Below are 19,107 nucleotides of genomic sequence, written 5' to 3'. Positions count from 1 at the left end.
CTCTCTTCTCTCCAGGTGGAGGTGACAGGTGTGAACTCAGTTCTGCTACAGAACCTGTCCTCTCTGTCTAGATACTTGGTGTCGGTGCAGTCACAGTATGAGCAGGGCCTGTCCTCCCCGCTCACAGCCAACGTCACCACATGTAAGATCATGAAACCTAGCACGTCACACACACGCACACATTTCCACATCCATACATGACCTGTGCATATGACAGAGATGGTTGTTTCTCCCTCCCCTCTGCCCCTCTCTCTGTGTCTCTCTGTCAGTGAGGGTACCAGCCCCCTCTGATCTCAGAGTCACAAACTTCTCAGGAAGTGACATCACAGTTCGATGGGAGTCAGCCGCCGATGACGTTGTCTCCTACCTGATTAAATGGATCTCACTCAGTGGAGGGGACCTCAGACAGGTATGTGGAGGAACCTCGGCTTGTCTGTTAAATCTAGTAAGACGCGCCATATTTCATTGCACACGCTGTGTTGCATGGATTTTACTGTTACATTTGCTGTGTGTGTTTCAGTTAAGGGTGGATGGGGACAGCGAGGGGGCCATATTGGAGGGGGTGCAGGACGATAAGGAGTATCAGATTTCACTGTCTGCCCTCTACGCCGATGGAGCACAGAGTGAGGCAGTGGCTATACGATACAGCACCTGTGAGTTCAAAATGCACACATTGTCACAGACCTGGGGATGTTAATCGCATCAATATGTAGTATTGGGATGTAAAGGTTGTAGTTCTCAGCTTAAAGAGCACGCGTTAATGTGTCCTAGTGTCAGGTGGCGGCCCTTCCAGTGTGTCCATCTCAGAGGAGACTGCAGTCAGTCTCCTGGTGAGCTGGGTTCCTCCCAACGCCCATGTACTGCAATACCATGTCTCCTACACCGCCCTGATGGGAGGAGAGACACAGGAGAGCACTGTGAGTAATACACACACACACGCACACAGGTCAGGTTAGGTTGGTTGTTACAGTGTTATGCCTCTGCAGGTGTTGGTTTCAGGCAGCGAGAGACGAACTTTGCTGCAGACCCTGCTACCTGACACACGCTACAGCATCCTGGTCACTGCGGAGTACCGCAACCGAGAGGGAGGGAGCGCCTCCGCACAGGGCAAGACCAGTGAGTCACTTACACACCAACTGTCATTAATAGTCTATCACCTGTGAATGCATGGTCTCGCATGCTCTAGTGTACGCAGACACTAGAGTTGTCTCTCCATGTCTGTTCCTCCAGTCAGTCTGCGAGTGAGCAGTGTCAGTGTGATGAGGTCTGATCACTCCAGTATCTGCGTTTCTTGGAGGCCTGTTTCAGCAGTCAGCGGTTACCGCATTGCCATCCAGTCTTTCAAAGGTAACGAGACCTTTTCTAGCACATCTCGAAGTGACACGGGTAGTCGGATCTTGGTTTTGGAGCTACGATCCATCGCTGTTTCTTACAAGGATATTGTGTGTGGCGTATGTTTTTCTCTATGTCCCTACTGTGTTTGGGAGCCCAGACAAGCAGACAAAGCAGGAGATAGTGGATGCAACAAGCAGCAGCTACTGTTTCACTGAGCTGGAGCCAGAGACTGTGTACCGCATCAGTGTGCACTCCCGCCTCGACACTGTAGAGGGAGCTGCAGTCTCCATTCTCCACCCCACAGGTCTGTATACCATCAGCATTGGGAAAGGGGGATACCTTTTCAGTTGTACAACTGAAAGCCTTCAACTGAAATGTGTCTTCCGCATTTAACCCAACCCCTATGAATCAGAGAGGTGCGGGGGGCTACCTTAATCGACATCCACGTCTTCGGCGCCCGGGGAACAGTGGGTTAACTGCCTTGCTCAGGGGCAGAACGACCGATGTTTACCTTGTCAGCTCGGGGATTGATTGTAGATGTAAATAGATCACTGGGGTACAATCCTCTTGGTGGGAAACACTCTCAATGTAACATTACACATTCATGAAAGTAGAACTAGATAGAAGTAATGAGCATTTGGATTTTGATCCCGACAGCATCGTCCCCAGCCAGAATCCCCATTCATCCCAGACTGCACCCAATTCGCAATGAAGGTACTTCTTTATATTATAGTTACTTGTACAGAACAGAGCTATATTGACAGTGCTGTGACATACCTTTGTTTGTGATTAAACACTGCCCTCTTGTGTTACAGTATGCCCTGAGGTGACCATCAGAAACAGCATTGTAAAAGGTAAGGAAATTATGTTTGTAAAGTAAAGAGCTTTTGTCATACGCATGGGTGTGTGAGAGTCTGTGTGTGTTTCTGCATCAGGGTTCGATATGATGGAGGCTTTTGGTCTGACCCAGAGGGCTTACTCATCTGTGGAGGGGGTTGCTGCTGAGCCTTTTGTCTTCAATACTCTACACACCTATACTGTGTACAGAGACATCCAACTGACTCAGAGCACAGGGTGAGACATTTACACAGGCAAACACACACACACACACACAAACACACACAGGTCACTTATCTCTATATTGTCCCATCCACAGATTCATCCACCCAGCAGGCTTTTCTCCAGAGCACACCATCAGTATAGCTTTCCGTCTGCTACAGGACACCCCCAGGGAGCCCTTTGCCCTCTGGCAACTCACCGACAACGACTTCCAGCCCAAGATGGGCGTGGTGCTGGACCGTGAGTCTGAGGAGAGGGATGGGGTTGAGGACTGCCATTTTGAGGGATTTGTAGTTTTTACTGTTTGATGTGCTCAGGGATCTCACTAAATTTGCTTCAGTCATCCTTAGCGACTTACAATTAGTGCATTCATGTTAAGATTGCTAGGTGTGACAACAATACATCACAGTACATTTTCACTCAAGGAAGTATTTATTAGCAAAATCAGTGCCAGCAGGAAAAGACAAGGTTTGGGGGGGGGGGGGGGGGGGTGTTAGGGGCACTGAGTTATTTATGACACTCTTCAAAGGGGTAGGGACTCCGCGGTTTGACTTTAGGGGGAAGATTGTTTACTCATCATACGGTGGATCATTTCCCCCCAAAAACTGTTTTTCATCTCCCCTCCCTTCTCTCTCTCTCTCTCTCTCCTTTCTCTCTCTGTGCCCCCCAGCTGTGAGCAAACTGCTGCTGTACTTCAGTCTGGACTACAGAGGGGAGGTTCAGGAGCTCACCTTCGACCAGCCACAGGTCCACAGGCTGTTCTACGGAAGCTTCCACAAGGTGAACGAGAGAGAAAATATTTGATAAATAGAAGGAAGAAAGGGGGAGAGAAAACGAGGACGAGGGGCAGTTCAACATCAAGACAATGCTGAGTTTTAGATGGTGATTAGAGAATGTGACCATGGATATAGAACTCTAATATATTGTCTATGGTTGTGACATACAGCACAAGTCGTTCTAACGCACCCTTCTGTCCTGTGATTGGCAGATCCACCTGTCTATCAGCCAGGTGAGCGTATCCCTGTCTGTGGACTGCCAGCATGTGGGTGAGAGGCCCGCACGGCCACTGGGGACTCTGCCCACCGACGGTTTTGAGACACTGGGCAAACTGATGAAGACCCGTGGACCACACAGCGGCTCTGCCCCGGTTAGTTGGAACAGAACTGTTACTTTGACCCACACATAACATATACTGTAGTAACCAGACTCTTTGTTGTTTTTTTGCCTCCTCCAGTTCCAGCTACAGTCCTTTGAGATTGTGTGCAATACCACCTGGGCATTAGAGGACACCTGCTGTGATTTGCCAGGCCTGGTTAGTGACACACAGTAACTCTATTGAAGGTCATGGGGAAATGAATAAATACCGGCGTCTAGAGGAATATGGAGTTAATGAATGTATTAGAAGCGGAGTTAATGAATGGATTAGAAGCGGAGTGAATGAATGGATTAGAAGCGGAGTGAATGAATGGATTAGAAGCGGAGTGAATGAATGGATTAGAAGCGGAGTGAATGAATGGATTAGAAGCGGAGTGAATGAATGGATTAGAAGCGGAGTGAATGAATGTATTAGAAGCGGAGTGAATGAATGTATTAGAAGCGGAGTGAATGAATGTATTAGAAGCGGAGTGAATGAATGTATTAGAAGCGGAGTGAATGAATGTATTAGAAGCGGAGTGAATGAATGTATTAGAAGCGGAGTGAATGAATGTATCTGGCGTCCTGCCCTGAATATCACTGCATTGACTGTAATGCTGCCTGTGTGACTATCTCAGAGGGATGAGGAGAGCTGCCCCGCCCCTGCCTATGCCTGCACCTGTACCTCCGACATACCTGGAGCTCCTGGGGTCATGGGTCCTCCTGTGAGTCACAGTGTTACGTTATGATTTAAAGCAGAATAAATTGATTAAATTAACTGTAATGTAGTGATTAGCAATTGCAATGATTTCATGACTGATCCTAAGATTATTATGCAACAATCCTTGTCCCTGTTTTTTTTAGGGCAAACCGGGTCCTCGTGGAGAAAAGGGTGAAAAGGGAGAGGAGGGCCAAAAGGTCAGAGGTCTTGAACAGTTCACTATACACAGCTGAACGCCATCTGTATTGCACCATAGTCTATTTTCACATGTACTGTACATCATCATGTTTGTCAGAATGTGATGGTGACAGATTTTCCTATATTTTAACCTCTGTTCACCACTCCTGTTTTTCTCAGGGTGAGATAGGCCCTTCAGGGAAAATGGGGTCAGAAGGCGTTCTTGGGCCCCTGGGAAATCGTGGCCCTCGGGGATTGACAGTTCAGGGCAAAGTGGTGGGTCGATTGTAAATGATTCTTTTAGAGCATCCTTATTGCTCTCCATGTTTACAAAGTGCTACATTGCTTTTTAAATGCATCTATCATGTTTGCCCTTTTTGAATTGGAAACATATGTTATTGTGATCAATTGTGCAATGTCAGCATATTGCAGATCTGTGCCGTGTTATTATGTGATTACAACAATATGTATCACTTTTGACCTCTGTGTCCGTTCCGTCTCTACAGGGACCTCCAGGGGCTCGGGGTGTGAAGGGGGAGGTGGGAAAGCCAGGTGGGCAGGTGAGTCTGATTTACAACATTCCCATTGAATAAACAGAACAGGATATTATTTAGATTTTACCTGACTTCCAACATTTGATCCACTGTGCTGTAGTTTACATTATGGTTTTCTTCTTTGATCCCTCCACTTCCTTCCTTCTCCTCCCCTCCTCCATCCGCATCCCTGTGTTTCTCTAGGGTTTACCAGGTCCTCCTGGACCCAAAGGGAACGAAGGAGCCCCAGGCCCCAAGGTGAGCTCAATCTCAACCCTTATTCAAACACGTTCCACAAACCTGCCTGGAGCTCAAGACTCCAAGTGTTTGTATTATTAGTTATGTGTATCAGTCTGAAGCCAGCTCTGATCCTGACCTTTGCCTCCCTGGTGTTTTTCAGGGCATCAGAGGAGTTGAGGGGAACATGGGTGGACCAGGGATTACTGGACCTAGGGTAAGAGTGGGGTGGAGACAAGCGGAGACAGACTTGTCATTGCTTTTCTAGTGATCTCTCTATTGCTCCTCCCCTAATCCACCCATCTGTGTTGTCAGGGTTTCCAGGGTATGCCAGGACACCCAGGGGTTGTTGGAGAGAGGGGACCTTTAGGGGGGGTGGGGCCGACAGTAAGTACTGAGGCAAAAACGGAGCTTCATACCCTGGGACTGTCGCATCCAATATACTGTTGAAAACGACAATCACGCCATCACACAATTTCAGTATGCTCAATGTTAACTCATTCAGTGATGATCCATTGTCTGAGGTGAACCAAACTGTATTAGTAGCGATAATGGTTATCAACTACTTCATTGTAGTTTCCCTTTCTATTAACAGGGTCTTCCTGGGAATAAAGGTGAAAGGGGAGAGAAGGTACATTTTTATCATGCAAGAAAATGTGTTTGTGCAAGAAAATGTTTTTGTGCTCTCTTGACCCATTGATTGACAGACATGCTCTGTGTTTTAGGGAGAGCCTCAGTCCATGGCAATGATCTTCCAGCTGGTCACACAGGCCTGTGAGCAACTGGTGCACAGTAAGTACTGCAATGCTGTACTTGTGTTAATGTAAGGTGATGTTTGAGGGAGTGCACATGGTTGTGTGTGTATCTGTGTAGACTTATTCACGATTGTTTTTCAGATGAGGTGCTGAAGCTGGATTTGTTCCTGAATGAGATGAGCCGCAAGCCTGTGCCCATTGAGGAGCCAGTGGGTCCCCCAGGAGAGCCTGGTATACCAGGGGGAAAGGGCCCACCAGGACAGAGGGGGAACCAGGGAAGACTGGGAACTAGTGGGGAACCAGGGAAGTCTGGATACCCAGGAGAGCAGGGTGAGGCCTTGGGTTTTACACGGTGGTGGTGGTGGTGGTGGTGGTGGTGGTGGTATGTATTCAGTCCTGGTCAGACTTATTACGTAATAAGTGTCTCTCATCAGTGGTTCCTTCTTTCCTTCAGGACGTAGAGGTGCCCCCGGGGAGAAAGGCAGCTTAGGGCCCAATGTCCAGGGACCACAGGGAATCAAAGGATTTGCAGGTACACTCATCAGCTGTCTCTCGATGAGCAGAACAATCAAGAAATGGAAATTGAAAAGTTTAATTGCTGCTGTCAACTTAGTGATTAGGGTTTTTTGTGTTTGTGCAGGTCTCCCAGGAGAGGCCAAGCTGGGCAGTCCCGGCCCTAGAGGAGAGGATGGCCAGACGGGACCTCCGGGCATCGCAGGAGCAGTCGGGCAGGCAGGAGAGATAGGTCCCCCTGGTGTTTGTGATAGCAGTGGCTGTCATAGAGGTGCTCAGACACAAGCAGGTACAACAGCCATATCTAGGACCATTTACAGTAAATATTTCCATGCTATTTTACTGTTTTGACTGCATGTCATTTTTCAGAGGACCCATATTTTGGATACCAGCCTTGAGCACACAGTGGAAGCTGAATTTTCTTGTGACATTGTGGTCCAGCTCCTGTCATCTCCTTCATTTTAAGTGGCCATAGAGCACTTGTGCCATTAGACCTGATGGACAGACTGGGACTGGAGCTAACGAAGCACCACCGTGGAGCAGGTTTGGTGCATTGGAGTTCGTCAGTGACTCAGAGACACATGGGCCACTATTAAGGGGAAAAGGAAGTTGACATGGTGCCTCTTCTTCACTTCTCCTTCTCATGAAACACAAATATATCAAGTGTTTCCACTTCCATAAAAACTGATGAAAAGTACATTTTTAAGTATTTGAATAGGTCTACCTGTTAATAAACTCGCTAACATATTGTAAAGGCCTATGTTTTAATGGAGGCTATGTAGTGGATATTTTGGTAGACAGTAGGCCTGTTATAGTTAACTGATGTATGTTATGACCTTCGCACTGAAAATGTTAAATCTGCTCCTTACTATGTCCATGTTTTTGTACTCATGCACTGTAACATATTACATGTTAAGCATAAATTCAAATATGGTTACTATCTGTAGCTTTTATTATATTTTTTATACCTAAACTGCCTCAAAATGTTAATCCAAAGAGTTAATTTTGTATAAAAAAAAATACTATTTTGTTTCAAACAAATGATATACTGTGAGAATGTCTTAATTATTTTATAGATATATAGATATACTGTATATGATAAATTGAATCTTGTTATTCTCATTATACACTAACATGCAGATTTCCTGTATTACATTTAGTATTTTATCTCACAGGAAAGCCCTGTTTACAATTCCTGCTTCATGTGTGTAAACGGCCATTGGCAGTTGAAATGTTGCCATGTGTTCTTGAAAACATTTGTGTTTTACTTTTTTTCTACTCCGAATTGTGTGTGTGTGTGTGTGTGTGTGTGTGTGTGTGTGTGTGTGTGTGTGTGTGTGTGTGTGTGTGAGAGAGAGAGAGCGCATGAGAGACCAGCATTAGACCAGCTTCTACATAAATATGGTAGTCTAAATACTTAAACAGCAGGAAGCCAATTGAGAGTAATAAAATCATGACCTAAAGTCAACTTGCCTGAACTCTTTTTTTTCTTAATCCCTAAACAGTGGACCACTTGACTGTAATGAGATAATGATGATAATATACTGCAAGACAATGGAAGATGGGCTACTGTTACTGGTGAATTGAATTGAATATTGGCATGATCTGTATTATCCATTATGAACCATACAGTTTAAGTCCTGAATGCTGATTGGCTGACATACCACAGGTGTGACAAAACATTTATTTGTACTTCTGTTAATATGTTGGGAACCCGTTTATAATAGCAATAAGGCACCTCAGGGGTTTGTGGTATATGACCAACATACCACGGCTAAGGGCTGTATTCAGGTACTCCGCGATGCATCTTTGAACAGGCGTTAGCCGTGGTATATTTGCCATATACCACACACCCTAATGCCTTATTGCTTAAATATACCTTGTCAATTATATGTTATGCAAGAGCTCGGATGCAGAGTAGCCCACGTTTTACCAGCATGGAGAGGCCAGAGAAAGCCAGACTAGTAAATTGGGCCAAGGAACTGAAGTTGGGTATTGGATGAAGGCCATCCGCAATACAGCAGATGAAGGCGCGGCATGAGTGTGGAGAACGGATAGAAGTGGTTATGGACAGCTAGGAACAAGAAGAGCCAAGTGTAGAGGGAAGGTGAGGAAGAATGGCTCCAAGTAGGCCGACAAACCGTACCCTGCTGTCTCGGATGGAAGTTGAACCCTGACAAGAGTGGGGATGAATTACCTGCGGTGGCAGGTGTAGTAAAGACTGACCTTCAAGTCCAAGTCTCACCCCAATGGTCATGCAAAGTAGTGATGCGAGGGCTGACTCAAAACCTGCAGTCACGGCAGGTTTAAGGTCAAGAAATATAGTGTGTGGATAAAGGGAGTATGGGTGGCGAGCGGGTTGAATAAAAATAAAATCTTTAAAAAATCCCTGAATATAATTATTGTGCAATTTTTATCTATAGCCTACACTGAGTTTTTCATTCATTATTTTGTTGCAATTGTGGTGGGGATCATAATCCTGAGTTCCTGGAGTGCCCTGTAAGGGTGAAGGAGATAAAGGTGGCAAAAGTTAGTGGTCAATCAAATCTCCTATGGGGAGGCAATTAAAAGAATTGAGAAAATAAGTGATGCTAGAGAAGAGGTATTAGTGGATACACCACAGCCTGCAGTACTTGTTTCCTTCCAGACAAAATATACCCTGTGTGTTAACGGTGGATTTTGTTGCGTTCATTGCCACAGTTATAAACTGTACAGCAGATTTCTCAAAGACGTCTAAGAAACTGGACATTATTGTGGCTGTGGCAGAAATGATTTTGGGACTTCAGGATTTTAGATTAAGGTTTACAAGGGGTACTGGCGCCGGAAGATCCGCCCTCCCAGGTTCCCCTTGAGCCTGTGTAGTGATCAGATCTGTAAAAACAAAATGTAACAAAAAAGCTTTTGATTGAATTGATTTATACATTTTTGATGACTGGGGGTGATACCTGCTGGGTGGAAACGTACGGTGGTGTTGACGTTTGTAAAACCAGGTAAAGATCCCGGGCGGACAGTTATAGGCCTATCGCACTGACATCCAACGTGTAAGTTGATGGAAAAGATGACAGTGAGTAGGATGATGTATTTCTTGTAAGTTAGGGGTTTGATGAGCATAGCACAGAGTGGGTGGATGGATGCCAGGGCATGGATGCCCTGGTGACAGTTAGTACAGAGATAGCCAAGGCCCTGACAATAAAACTGGTGATGACTGTTGTGTATTTTGACATTGACATTGAGAAAGCTTATGATACCATGTGAGGGGAAGGGTTGTTGATCAAGCTGAGTGCATTGGGGGACGTCTGTATAACTGGATCATGGACTTCTTGTTAGATCGAGTCATACGGGTGTTGTGTGGGTCAGAATTGTCAATGCTGTTAGAAGTGGACAATGGTACTCCCCAGGGAAGTGTGGTTAGTCAGATGTTGTTCACCCTGCTGATAAATGACATATTAGAGGACGTGGGACAGGGAGTGGGTGTGGCCTTGTATGCTGATGATGGGGCTCTATGGAAGAGAGGTGGGAATGTGAATATGTAATGAAGATGCAAGAAAGTGTGGGAGTTGTGGAAAATTGGACTCAAACATGAGGGTTTAGGATGTCTGTGTCCAAGTCCTGCTTTATGGTGTTTTCTAGGAGGAAGGTTAAAGTTGTTAGGCTGAAAATATACAGTCAAAATATAGGTAGGGTGTCTGAGTTTAAGTATTTAGGTATGTGGTTTGATGAGAGGCTCTACGTGGAAGAGCCATGTTGAGTATATTGAAATGAAGTGTTGGAAGGTGCTGAACCTCATAAGGGCAGTCGCAGGATATGATTGGTGGTTGGAAAGACAAACACTGTTATATATGTACCAGACATGGATTTGAATTGAATTAAACCTTTATTTAACTAGGCAAGTCAGTTATGAACAAATTCTTATTTACAATGACAGCCTACCAAAAGACAGAAGGCCTCCTGCGTGGACGGAGGCTGGGATTTAAAAAAAAAATATATGAATATAGGACAAAACACACATCACGACAAGAGAGACAACACAACACTACATAAAGAGAGACCTAAGATGACAGCATAGCAAGGCAGCAACACATGACAACACAGCATGGCAGCAACACAACATGACAACAACATGGTAGCAGCACAAAACATGGTACAAATATTATTGGGCAACAGCACAAAGGGCAAAAAGGTAGAGACAACACCACGCAAAGCAGCCACAACTGTCAGTAAGAGTGTCCATGATTGAGTCTTTGAATGAAGAGATTGAGATGAAACTGTCCCGTTTGTTGCTGCTCGTTCCAGTCGCCAGCTGCAGCGAACTGAAAAGAGGAGCAACCCAGGGATGTGATTAGGTCATCTTTGGATTATGTTTGCTTTGTATAAGGGTCGGCAGCCAAAACGGTACTACGGTGCATGGAAAGGATACAGTCAAGGGCCCTGAGATTGTGTGTGTAGTGCCTTCAGGACAACACCTGTTGAGGCATTGCAGGTAGATAGTGGGGAACTGCCACTGAGGATAAAGCGGGAAAAACATTAGTGTAGTGGGCGAGGTTGAAAGGGAGTTCAGAAGGACATCCTGTGGTCACGTCAACTGGGGAATGCTGGGAGAGAGGAGGTGTTAAGCAGAGGGCATACGGGTGGACAATCGGGCAGAAGGTGGTAGAATATGGACTGGGGGAGAGAGAGATAGGGCCGGCAATTGCATTGGGGAACGTTCCTCCTTGGCTGTTCCAAAACAAATGTAGGTGTGGACATGATTGAGGGCAGGAGAGAATGGAGTAAGGACGTGAGATATCTTTTAGAGAGATATATAGATAATCGTTTTTATTCGTTTTTAAGGATTCAGATGGTTGAAAGGATCCAGTCAGTGGTCGGATGGGCACAGGGGTGTATATCCCAGATTTCAATGTTAGTGCATGTAAGCGGTTAACTGATTATGTGTTAGTGTATGCAGCAGAGTTGATGGCCATGATTCTAGGTTTGAGATGGGTGGAGGAGGTGAAACCACTCAGAGTGGTGATCTGCTCTGATTCGGCTGCAGTGTTGAGCAGTGTGAAGATGGGCAGGTCGGATAGGGGAGACTTGTTTGTGGAGATGATAGTGCTGTTGGAGAGGATGGAGTGGTGGTAAAATTTTGTAGGGTTCCCGCCCATGTGGGTGTGGAGGGTAATGAGAAGGTCGATGTGGTGGCTGAGAGTGCAGTGAGGAGAGAGGGGGTAGATATTCAGGTCAACTGGGCCGCAGGGAAGTCAAGTCCTTGATCCGGCCAAAAAGGCTCAGTCTTTGGCAAATGGAGTGGGATGCTGGTAGTAAGGGGAGACAATGATATTGCATGTCGATATAGGTGAGTAAAGGAGCATGCGATGTAGGCGAGAGGAAGTTGTGTGGAGTAGACTACAGTTTGGGCACACAGGTTTGAATGCCACGTTGTGATTGATAGAGAGACATGAAACAGGTCTGTGTGATGAGTGTTTAGTGGAGGAAACGGTTGATATTTTGTGAATTGTATGATGTAGATGTGGAGAGATTGTGTGAAAGGGTTAGAGAGGCTGGACGGGTTTGGGGTTTGGGTAGTGTGGGGGGAAGGAAGTGGTGTCTAGGGCTCTATTTCACTTTGTTGGAGGAACATGACTAATGAAGATCATTTAATGTAATTAGTCTGTGACTGGCCTCACACTCCAGTACAGTAGGTAGTGATGTATGCACATTGAACGTTGGATGCGATCCGCCAACTCAATGCCAAAGAAGAAGAAGAAATCCCGTACAGTCAAATATATTTAGAACTACTGTATGTTGCGCCACCTAGTGGTATGTATATTATTAGGAACCAAATAGTGAAGAATTTGTTGCACGGGTAAATATTTTACAACGCACCCGCATCCGGCTCAACAACATTCCAACCAACATGGCAAGCCGAAAAGGTTCACAGCAAAGCCGGGGAGATGGTGATAAATACTCGGTGTTGTTGCCCACTTACAATGAACGAGAGAATCTACCGCTTATTGTGTGGCTATTGGTAAAATACTTCGGTGAAAGGTAGATCATTTCAGAGTATGTTGTCCGGAGTGTGTGACAAGATGTCAGTGATAAACTGTCACTAAAATCAGATTTGCCAAGAGGGGACAGCCCTCATTGGGATCGTCAATGGCTTACTTTTGCAATCTGTTGCGGGTGGTTATAATTTGTGGAACGTTCCAACAGGAATCTGTTCCTAAAACTTCTAAAGTATAAGGTTATCAACAAACAACGCTTCCAAAGTAGCATGATCAATTCACCTAGCTAACTAGGTGCCGAATAGGCATCAATTTACCACGTAGTTTATTCTTAATGTTTGCCCATAGGCTACCAGAGTGAGAACAGACATTTTCGGGAATAAACGTGGTGAGTGAAAAACTTAATGAAATAGCCCATTCCCTACCCGGTATCTTATTCTGCCGCTATACAACTTTGTATTTACTAAGTTTTTGGAACAGATTCCTGTTTGAACGTATCACAAATTATACCCACCCATCTGTTGCTGTGATTACCAGTCGCTCATTGATTATTTCAGCTAATGACATACCCTCTTTGTTTGTGTGTGTGTGTGCGTGCGTGCGTGCGTGCGTGTGTGTGTGTGTGTGTGGAATATGACTTATATAAATACCTCTGAGCTTATTTCAGCTGTTTTACCTCTGCGGTCTTCATAACAACAAAAGGCAGTTGTGGGTGGGCCAAGCAATGATGTAAACATGCAACATTGTACTCCATAGACATCAAAGACTGCAATAACATTTTGCATATTGTACCTTTATAAGAATATAGCATATAACTCACATTTGAACAGATATTGCATATTTGAAAGACTGACTGAAATTCAAGCTGTAACTGGAACTATGATAGAGCTCATTGTAAAGTCCCTGTTTTCATCAAATGTCAGATTAGCATTTGTTTTGTGATGGGTTGAAACGCCTTTTTACTTATTCACAGTGGATACGAGTACGAGATTATTGTCATTGATGATGGAAGTCCAGATGGGACACTTGAGGTGGCAGAACAACTGCAGAAGATATACGGAAAGGACAAGATAGTAAGTGAATTTAATAGATTAGTTGTTATTTTTGTATATACTTTAACATTCACGTACCTGCTGGCATAGCAAGACACTCATTCACTCTCTGCTCTTTGTGGTTATTTTTCAGCTCCTTCGACCAAGAGCAAAGAAACTAGGGTTAGGTAAGTGTCACATACTCATTCATCAGAGTGAAAACAGTGTTATTGAACACTATCTCAGGTACACATGTTAGGTAATGTCCTTTTAATTCTGCATTCAGGAACTGCCTACATCCATGGCATTAAACATGCCAGAGGGAACTATGTCTTCATAATGGATGCAGACCTCTCCCATCATGTGAGTGGATCTCCTGTATCTCTGGACAATACAGTATCAGAGAAGCAGGTTGGGATAATGGCACCGGACCCTGTACATACAATAATAACAATTTAAAAATGTTTCCAAGAACAGACTATTTTCTAGTCCCTTTTTCTAATCAGGAGGTTACTTGTGGTGTTACATTGCTTGGTTGGATATTTGTATCAAAATGCTTAATTGCCAGGATAATCTTTTATGAAATCCTTTGAATGCATACATCCTAAAATACATACAATTATCTTTCCTTGCAGCCTAAATTTATTCCAGAATTCATAAAGTAAGTCAACTATTTTAATTCATCGCAAAATGTGAATGTGTATATTTTGGGGGAAAATGTAGAATTCAGAATATAGTATGTCTGCTAGTAATCTACATCTCTACTATGTGATCTGTTACCACGTATCTGATGTGAATGTGTTTGTCTCCAAGGAAACAGAGAGAAGGCGGGTATGACCTTGTGTCAGGCACCCGATACAGAGGAGATGGGGGCGTGTACGGATGGGACCTGCGCAGGAAACTCATCAGGTGACTGCAGGGGCACTCCCGTCTGCTACATCTACACTACCATTCAAAAGTTTGGGGTCACTTAGAAATGTCCTTGTTTTTGGAAAGAAAATAAACATTTTTGTCCATTATGTTGTAAATGACTATTGTAGCTGGAAATGGCAGATTTTTTTATGGAATATCTACATAGGCATACAGAGGCCCATTATCAGCAACCATCACTCCGGTGTTCCAATGGCATGTTGTGTTAGCTAATCCAAGTTTATAATTTTAAAAGGCCAATTTATCTTTAGAAAACCAGGAACTCCGGCAAACAGGCAAAACGTCAATACAGGGCTAAGATTGAATCGTACTACACCGGCTCCGACGCTCGTCTTATGTGTCAGGGCTTGCAAACTATTACAGACTACAAAGGGGAGCACAGCTGCCCAGTGACACAAGCCAACCAGACGAGCTAAATCACTCCTATGCTCGCTTTGAGGCAAGCAACACTGAGGCATGCATGAGAGCATCAGCTGTTCCGGACGACTGTGTGATCACACTCTCCGTAGCCGATTTGAGTAAGATCTTTAAACAGGTAAACATTCACAAGGCTGCGGGGCCAGACGGATTACCAGGATGTGTGCTCCGGGCATGTGCTGAGCAACTGGCAGGTTTCTTCACTGACATTTTCAACATGTCCCTGATTGCGTCTGTAATACCAACATGTTTCAAGCAGACCACCATAGTCCCTGTGCCCAAGAACACTAAGGCAACTTGCCTAAATGACTACAGACCCGTAGCACTCACTTCCACACCCATGTTGACCAAGTGCTTTGAAAGGCTGGTAATGGCTCACATCAACACCATTATCCCAGAAACCCTAGATCCACTCCAATTTGCATACCGCCCCAACAGATCCACAAGTGATGCAATCTCTATTGCAGTCCACACTGTGCTTTCCCACCTGGACAAAAGGAACACCTACGTGAGAATGCAATTCATTGACTACAGCTCAGCGTTCAACACCACAGTACCCTCAAAGCTCATCACTAAGCTAAGGATCCTGGGACTAAACACCTCCCTCTGCAACTGGATCCTGGACTTACTGACGGGACGCTCCCAGGTGGTAAGGGTAGGTAGTAACACATCTGCCATGCTGATCCTCAACACTGGAGCCCCTCAGGGGTGCGTGCTCAGTCCCTCCTGTACTTCCTGTTCACCCACAAAGGCGTGGCCAGGCACGACTCCAACACCATCATTAAGTTTGCTGACGACACAACAGTGGTAGGCCTGATCACCGACAACGACGAGACCGCCTATATGGAGGAGGTCAGAGACCTGGCCGGGTGGTGCTGGAATAACAACCTATCCATCAACGTAACCAAGACAAAGGAGATGTTTGTGGACTATAGGAAAAGGAGGACCGAGCACGCCCCCATTCTCATCGACGGGGCTGATAATGGGACAGTTTGAGAGTTTAAGTTCCTTGGTGTCCACATCACCAACAAACTAGAATGGTCCAAACCATTGGTCCAAACCAACCCTCAGGAAACTAAAAAGATTTGGTATGGGTCCTCAGATCCTCAAAAGGATCTACAGCTGCAACATTGAGAGCTGGTTGCATCGCTGACTGGTATGGCAACTGCTCGGCCTCCGACTGCAAGGCACTACAGAGGGTAGTGCGTACGGCCCGGTACATCACTGGGGCTTAGCTACCTGCCATCCAGGACCTCTACACCAGGTGGTGTCAGAGGAAGGCCCTAAAAATTGTCCAAGTCCCCAGCCACCCTAGTCATAGACTGTTCTCTCTACTACCGGATGGCAAGCGGTACCGGAATGCCAAGTCTAAGACCAAAAGGCTTCTCAACAGTTTTTACACCCAAGCCATAAGACTCCTGAACAGGTAATCAAATGGCTACCCGGACTATTTGCATTTGTGTGCCCCCCCCAACCCCTCTTTTACGCTGCTGCTACTCTCTGTTTATCATATATGCATAGTCACTTTAACCATACCTACATGTACATACTACCTCAATCAGCTCAACTAACTGGTGCATGTATATAGCCTCGCTACTGTTATAGCCTCTCTACTGCATAGAGCCTCGCTACAGTAGTTTTTCACTGTCTTTTTTACAGTTTTTATTTCTTTACTTATATATTGTTCACCTAATACCTTTTTTTAACTTAGAAATTGCACTGTTGGTTAGAGCCTGTAAGTAAGCATTTCATTGTAAGGTCTACACCTGTTGTAGTTGGCGCACGTGACAAATAAACTTTGATTTGATAATCAAACCCACAAATGCTGATGCTCCAGATACTCAACTACTCTAAAGAAGGACAGATCTTTTGCAAAATGGTTTTCTAATGATAAATTAGCATTTTAAATGATAAACTTGGTTTAGCTAACACAGGAGTGATGGTTGCTGATAATATCCCATTCAGCCGTTTCTAGTTGCTATAGTCATTTACAACATTAACAATGTCTACACTGTATTTCTGATCAATTTGATGTTATTTTAATGGACAAAAAATGTGCTTTTCTTTCAAAAACAAGGACATTTCTAATTTACCCCAAACTTTTGAATGGTAGTGTAGGTTGTTGGCCGTCATTTATTCAGCTTATACAGAAGGCAAGTATTAAACTCTCGTCTGTGTGTGTCCCTCCCTCTCTAACAGTCGGGGAGCGAACTATGTCACACAGGTGCTGCTGAGACCTGGGGCATCAGACCTGACTGGCAGCTTCAGGTAAGGGGCTAAATGTAAATAGGTGTGAAGAACAGCAGGCACAGCAATCACACCTACAGTTGAAGTCGGAAGTTTACATACACTTAGGTTGAAGTCATTAAAACTCGTTTTTCAACCACTCCACAAATGTATTTTATGGCTAGCACGGGGGTGGCAGCATCATGTTGTGGGGGTACTTTGCTGCAGGAGGGACTGGTGCACTTCACAAAATAGATGGCATCATGAGGGGGGACAATTATGTTGATATATATATATATATAAGGAACATCTCAAGACATCAGTCAGGAAGTTTAAGCTTGGTCGCAAATGGGTCTTCCAAATAGAAAATGACCCTAAGCATACTTCCAAAGTATTGGCAAAATGGCTTAAGGGGAAATAAAGTCAAGGTATTGGAGTGTCCATTGCAAAGCCCTGACGTCAATCATATAGAAAATTTGTGGGCAGAACTGAAAAAGCGTGTGCGAGCAAGGAGGCCAACAAACCTGACTCCATTACACCAGCTTTGTCAGAAGAAATGGGCCAAAATTCACCCAACTTATTGTGGGAAGCCTGTGGAAGACTACCAGAAACGTTTGACCCAAGTTAAACCATTTAAAGGCAATGCTACCAAATACTAATTGAGTGTATGTAAACTTCTGACCCACTGGGAATGTGATAAATAATTATCTCTAATATTATTCTGACATTTCACATTCTTAAAATCAAGTGGTGATCCTGACTGACCTAAAACAGGGATTTTTTACTGGGATTAAATGTCAGAAATTGTGAAACTGAGATTAAATGTATCTGGCTAAGGTGTATGTAAACTTCTGACTTCAACTGTACTTACATTGTGGTACATCTTCCTTTATCTTCCTTAGTGTGCCAGTGTGTGTTATCTCACTGTTTTGTTTTTTATGCATGGTGATCTCAGGCTTTACAAGAAGGAGGTACTGGAGAGTCTGGTGGAGAGGTGTGTGTCCAAAGGCTACGTCTTTCAGATGGAGATGATTGTCCGTGCTAGACAGCTGAACTACACCATTGGAGAGGTGAGGCCTTTTTTGGGGGGGGTTTTGTGTCATTTTGTTTAGTTTCTTAATCATGAGATGTTTTATTTGTTTTTACCGTCGATGACCACATTTGGACACAGTGTTTTAATTAATACCTTTAAATGCTATCCTCTGGGAATACATCTGTTGTATATGTTTTTACTCCATTAAATTATGTTAATCATGTCAATAGGTTGTATGTAGCTTAGTTAAAGAGAGTTTTATCTACTTTCCCACAGCCAGATTAACTAACTAGCGTTAGCGCAATGACTGGAAGTATATGGGTACACTACCTCTTAACTTTCTTCATACTGGAGGCAGATACATACAAATGGTATCCTGGAGTTCATCTGACTCTTCATTGCCAAAATCCAATCTATCCCTTTAACTATAGTTTTCCTTCTTCCAAACAGGTTCCAATTTCGTTTGTGGATCGTGTTTATGGGGAGTCTAAACTGGGAGGAAATGAAATAGTGTCGTTCCTGAAAGGACTGCTTACTCTCTTCGCGACAACATGATTTATGATGTTCTAGGTTTGGACTCAGCACTGCTTTTTAGTTTTTCAGTCATGGCCTTCAATGCAGTAATGAACCTACATCAAAATCAGTAGCGTAGGACGCACCCCACAGCACACGCGAGGCTGGGGCCCCCAAGCTTTAGGGAGCATCAAACAAACTTTTATTTTGGTTGGGGAAGATAGCAAGTGAACACTTCATAAGCCATGGCAAAATGTTTAGAATGACAGGAAATTTGCTTTAAAACTGCAACATTTTCTCTACCCCATGGCAAAATGTATAGAATAGCATTAAACTAGCTATAAAACTGCAACATTTTCTCTGCCCCATGGCAAAATGGCGGGGGGGGGGGGCTAAACTGCACTATGTCACTGATAAAAATGAGAAGGGGAAATGGACAGACTATGCTCCTTTCTATGAGTAGTTGATTATCAAAGCACAGAAAGTAATACATTAAAATATTAATTCTT

At 44.4% G+C, this 19,107-nt stretch overlaps 2 protein-coding genes across 3 annotated transcripts in view; both read left to right on the top strand.

The window, feature by feature from the left end:
• col20a1 (collagen type XX alpha 1 chain) overlaps positions 1 to 7,932 on the top strand; it is a 33,674-nt gene extending 25,742 nt beyond the window's left edge. For both annotated transcript variants that reach the window (XM_020506308.2, XM_031794155.1), the window contains exons 15-41: positions 16 to 142; positions 270 to 409; positions 521 to 653; positions 772 to 917; positions 987 to 1,116; positions 1,231 to 1,347; positions 1,493 to 1,639; positions 1,993 to 2,049; positions 2,151 to 2,189; positions 2,271 to 2,409; positions 2,492 to 2,634; positions 3,065 to 3,174; positions 3,383 to 3,541; positions 3,629 to 3,706; positions 4,167 to 4,253; positions 4,393 to 4,446; positions 4,607 to 4,702; positions 4,933 to 4,986; positions 5,164 to 5,217; positions 5,360 to 5,413; positions 5,512 to 5,583; positions 5,792 to 5,827; positions 5,922 to 5,988; positions 6,093 to 6,281; positions 6,406 to 6,483; positions 6,592 to 6,753; positions 6,834 to 7,932. In XM_020506308.2, the coding sequence (XP_020361897.1) occupies positions 16 to 142; positions 270 to 409; positions 521 to 653; positions 772 to 917; positions 987 to 1,116; positions 1,231 to 1,347; positions 1,493 to 1,639; positions 1,993 to 2,049; positions 2,151 to 2,189; positions 2,271 to 2,409; positions 2,492 to 2,634; positions 3,065 to 3,174; positions 3,383 to 3,541; positions 3,629 to 3,706; positions 4,167 to 4,253; positions 4,393 to 4,446; positions 4,607 to 4,702; positions 4,933 to 4,986; positions 5,164 to 5,217; positions 5,360 to 5,413; positions 5,512 to 5,583; positions 5,792 to 5,827; positions 5,922 to 5,988; positions 6,093 to 6,281; positions 6,406 to 6,483; positions 6,592 to 6,753; positions 6,834 to 6,862 (2,697 nt within the window). In that variant the 3' untranslated portion in view covers positions 6,863 to 7,932. The remainder of the gene's footprint in view (positions 1 to 15; positions 143 to 269; positions 410 to 520; positions 654 to 771; positions 918 to 986; positions 1,117 to 1,230; positions 1,348 to 1,492; positions 1,640 to 1,992; positions 2,050 to 2,150; positions 2,190 to 2,270; positions 2,410 to 2,491; positions 2,635 to 3,064; positions 3,175 to 3,382; positions 3,542 to 3,628; positions 3,707 to 4,166; positions 4,254 to 4,392; positions 4,447 to 4,606; positions 4,703 to 4,932; positions 4,987 to 5,163; positions 5,218 to 5,359; positions 5,414 to 5,511; positions 5,584 to 5,791; positions 5,828 to 5,921; positions 5,989 to 6,092; positions 6,282 to 6,405; positions 6,484 to 6,591; positions 6,754 to 6,833) is intronic.
• A 4,376-nt stretch (positions 7,933 to 12,308) lies between these two features.
• Positions 12,309 to 19,107, top strand: dpm1 (dolichyl-phosphate mannosyltransferase subunit 1, catalytic). The gene is made up of 9 exons (XM_020507193.2): positions 12,309 to 12,491; positions 13,422 to 13,521; positions 13,634 to 13,667; positions 13,766 to 13,842; positions 14,115 to 14,140; positions 14,293 to 14,388; positions 17,026 to 17,094; positions 18,008 to 18,122; positions 18,536 to 19,107. The coding sequence occupies exons 1-9, from the start codon at positions 12,361 to 12,363 to the stop codon at positions 18,638 to 18,640; spliced, it is 753 nt and encodes a 250-aa protein (XP_020362782.1). The 5' UTR covers positions 12,309 to 12,360; the 3' UTR covers positions 18,641 to 19,107.

Source organism: Oncorhynchus kisutch, linkage group LG17 (genome assembly GCF_002021735.2).
Source record: "Oncorhynchus kisutch isolate 150728-3 linkage group LG17, Okis_V2, whole genome shotgun sequence".
Lineage (NCBI taxonomy): Eukaryota > Metazoa > Chordata > Actinopteri > Salmoniformes > Salmonidae > Oncorhynchus > Oncorhynchus kisutch.
Note: the sequence above shows the minus strand (reverse complement) of the source record. Positions and strands in the feature narration are given on the sequence as shown.

What these genes read in the sequence shown, in the direction of transcription:
- dpm1 (XM_020507193.2), top strand. Translation starts at nt 12,361, where the DNA reads ATGGCAAGCCGAAAAGGTTCACAGCAAAGCCGGGGAGATGGTGATAAA. An exon ending in GTAAAATACTTCGGTGAAAG is followed by an intron (nt 12,492 to 13,421) that starts GTAGATCATTTC and finishes ACTTATTCACAG; the next exon opens with TGGATACGAGTACGAGATTA. An exon ending in TATACGGAAAGGACAAGATA is followed by an intron (nt 13,522 to 13,633) that starts GTAAGTGAATTT and finishes GTTATTTTTCAG; the next exon opens with CTCCTTCGACCAAGAGCAAA.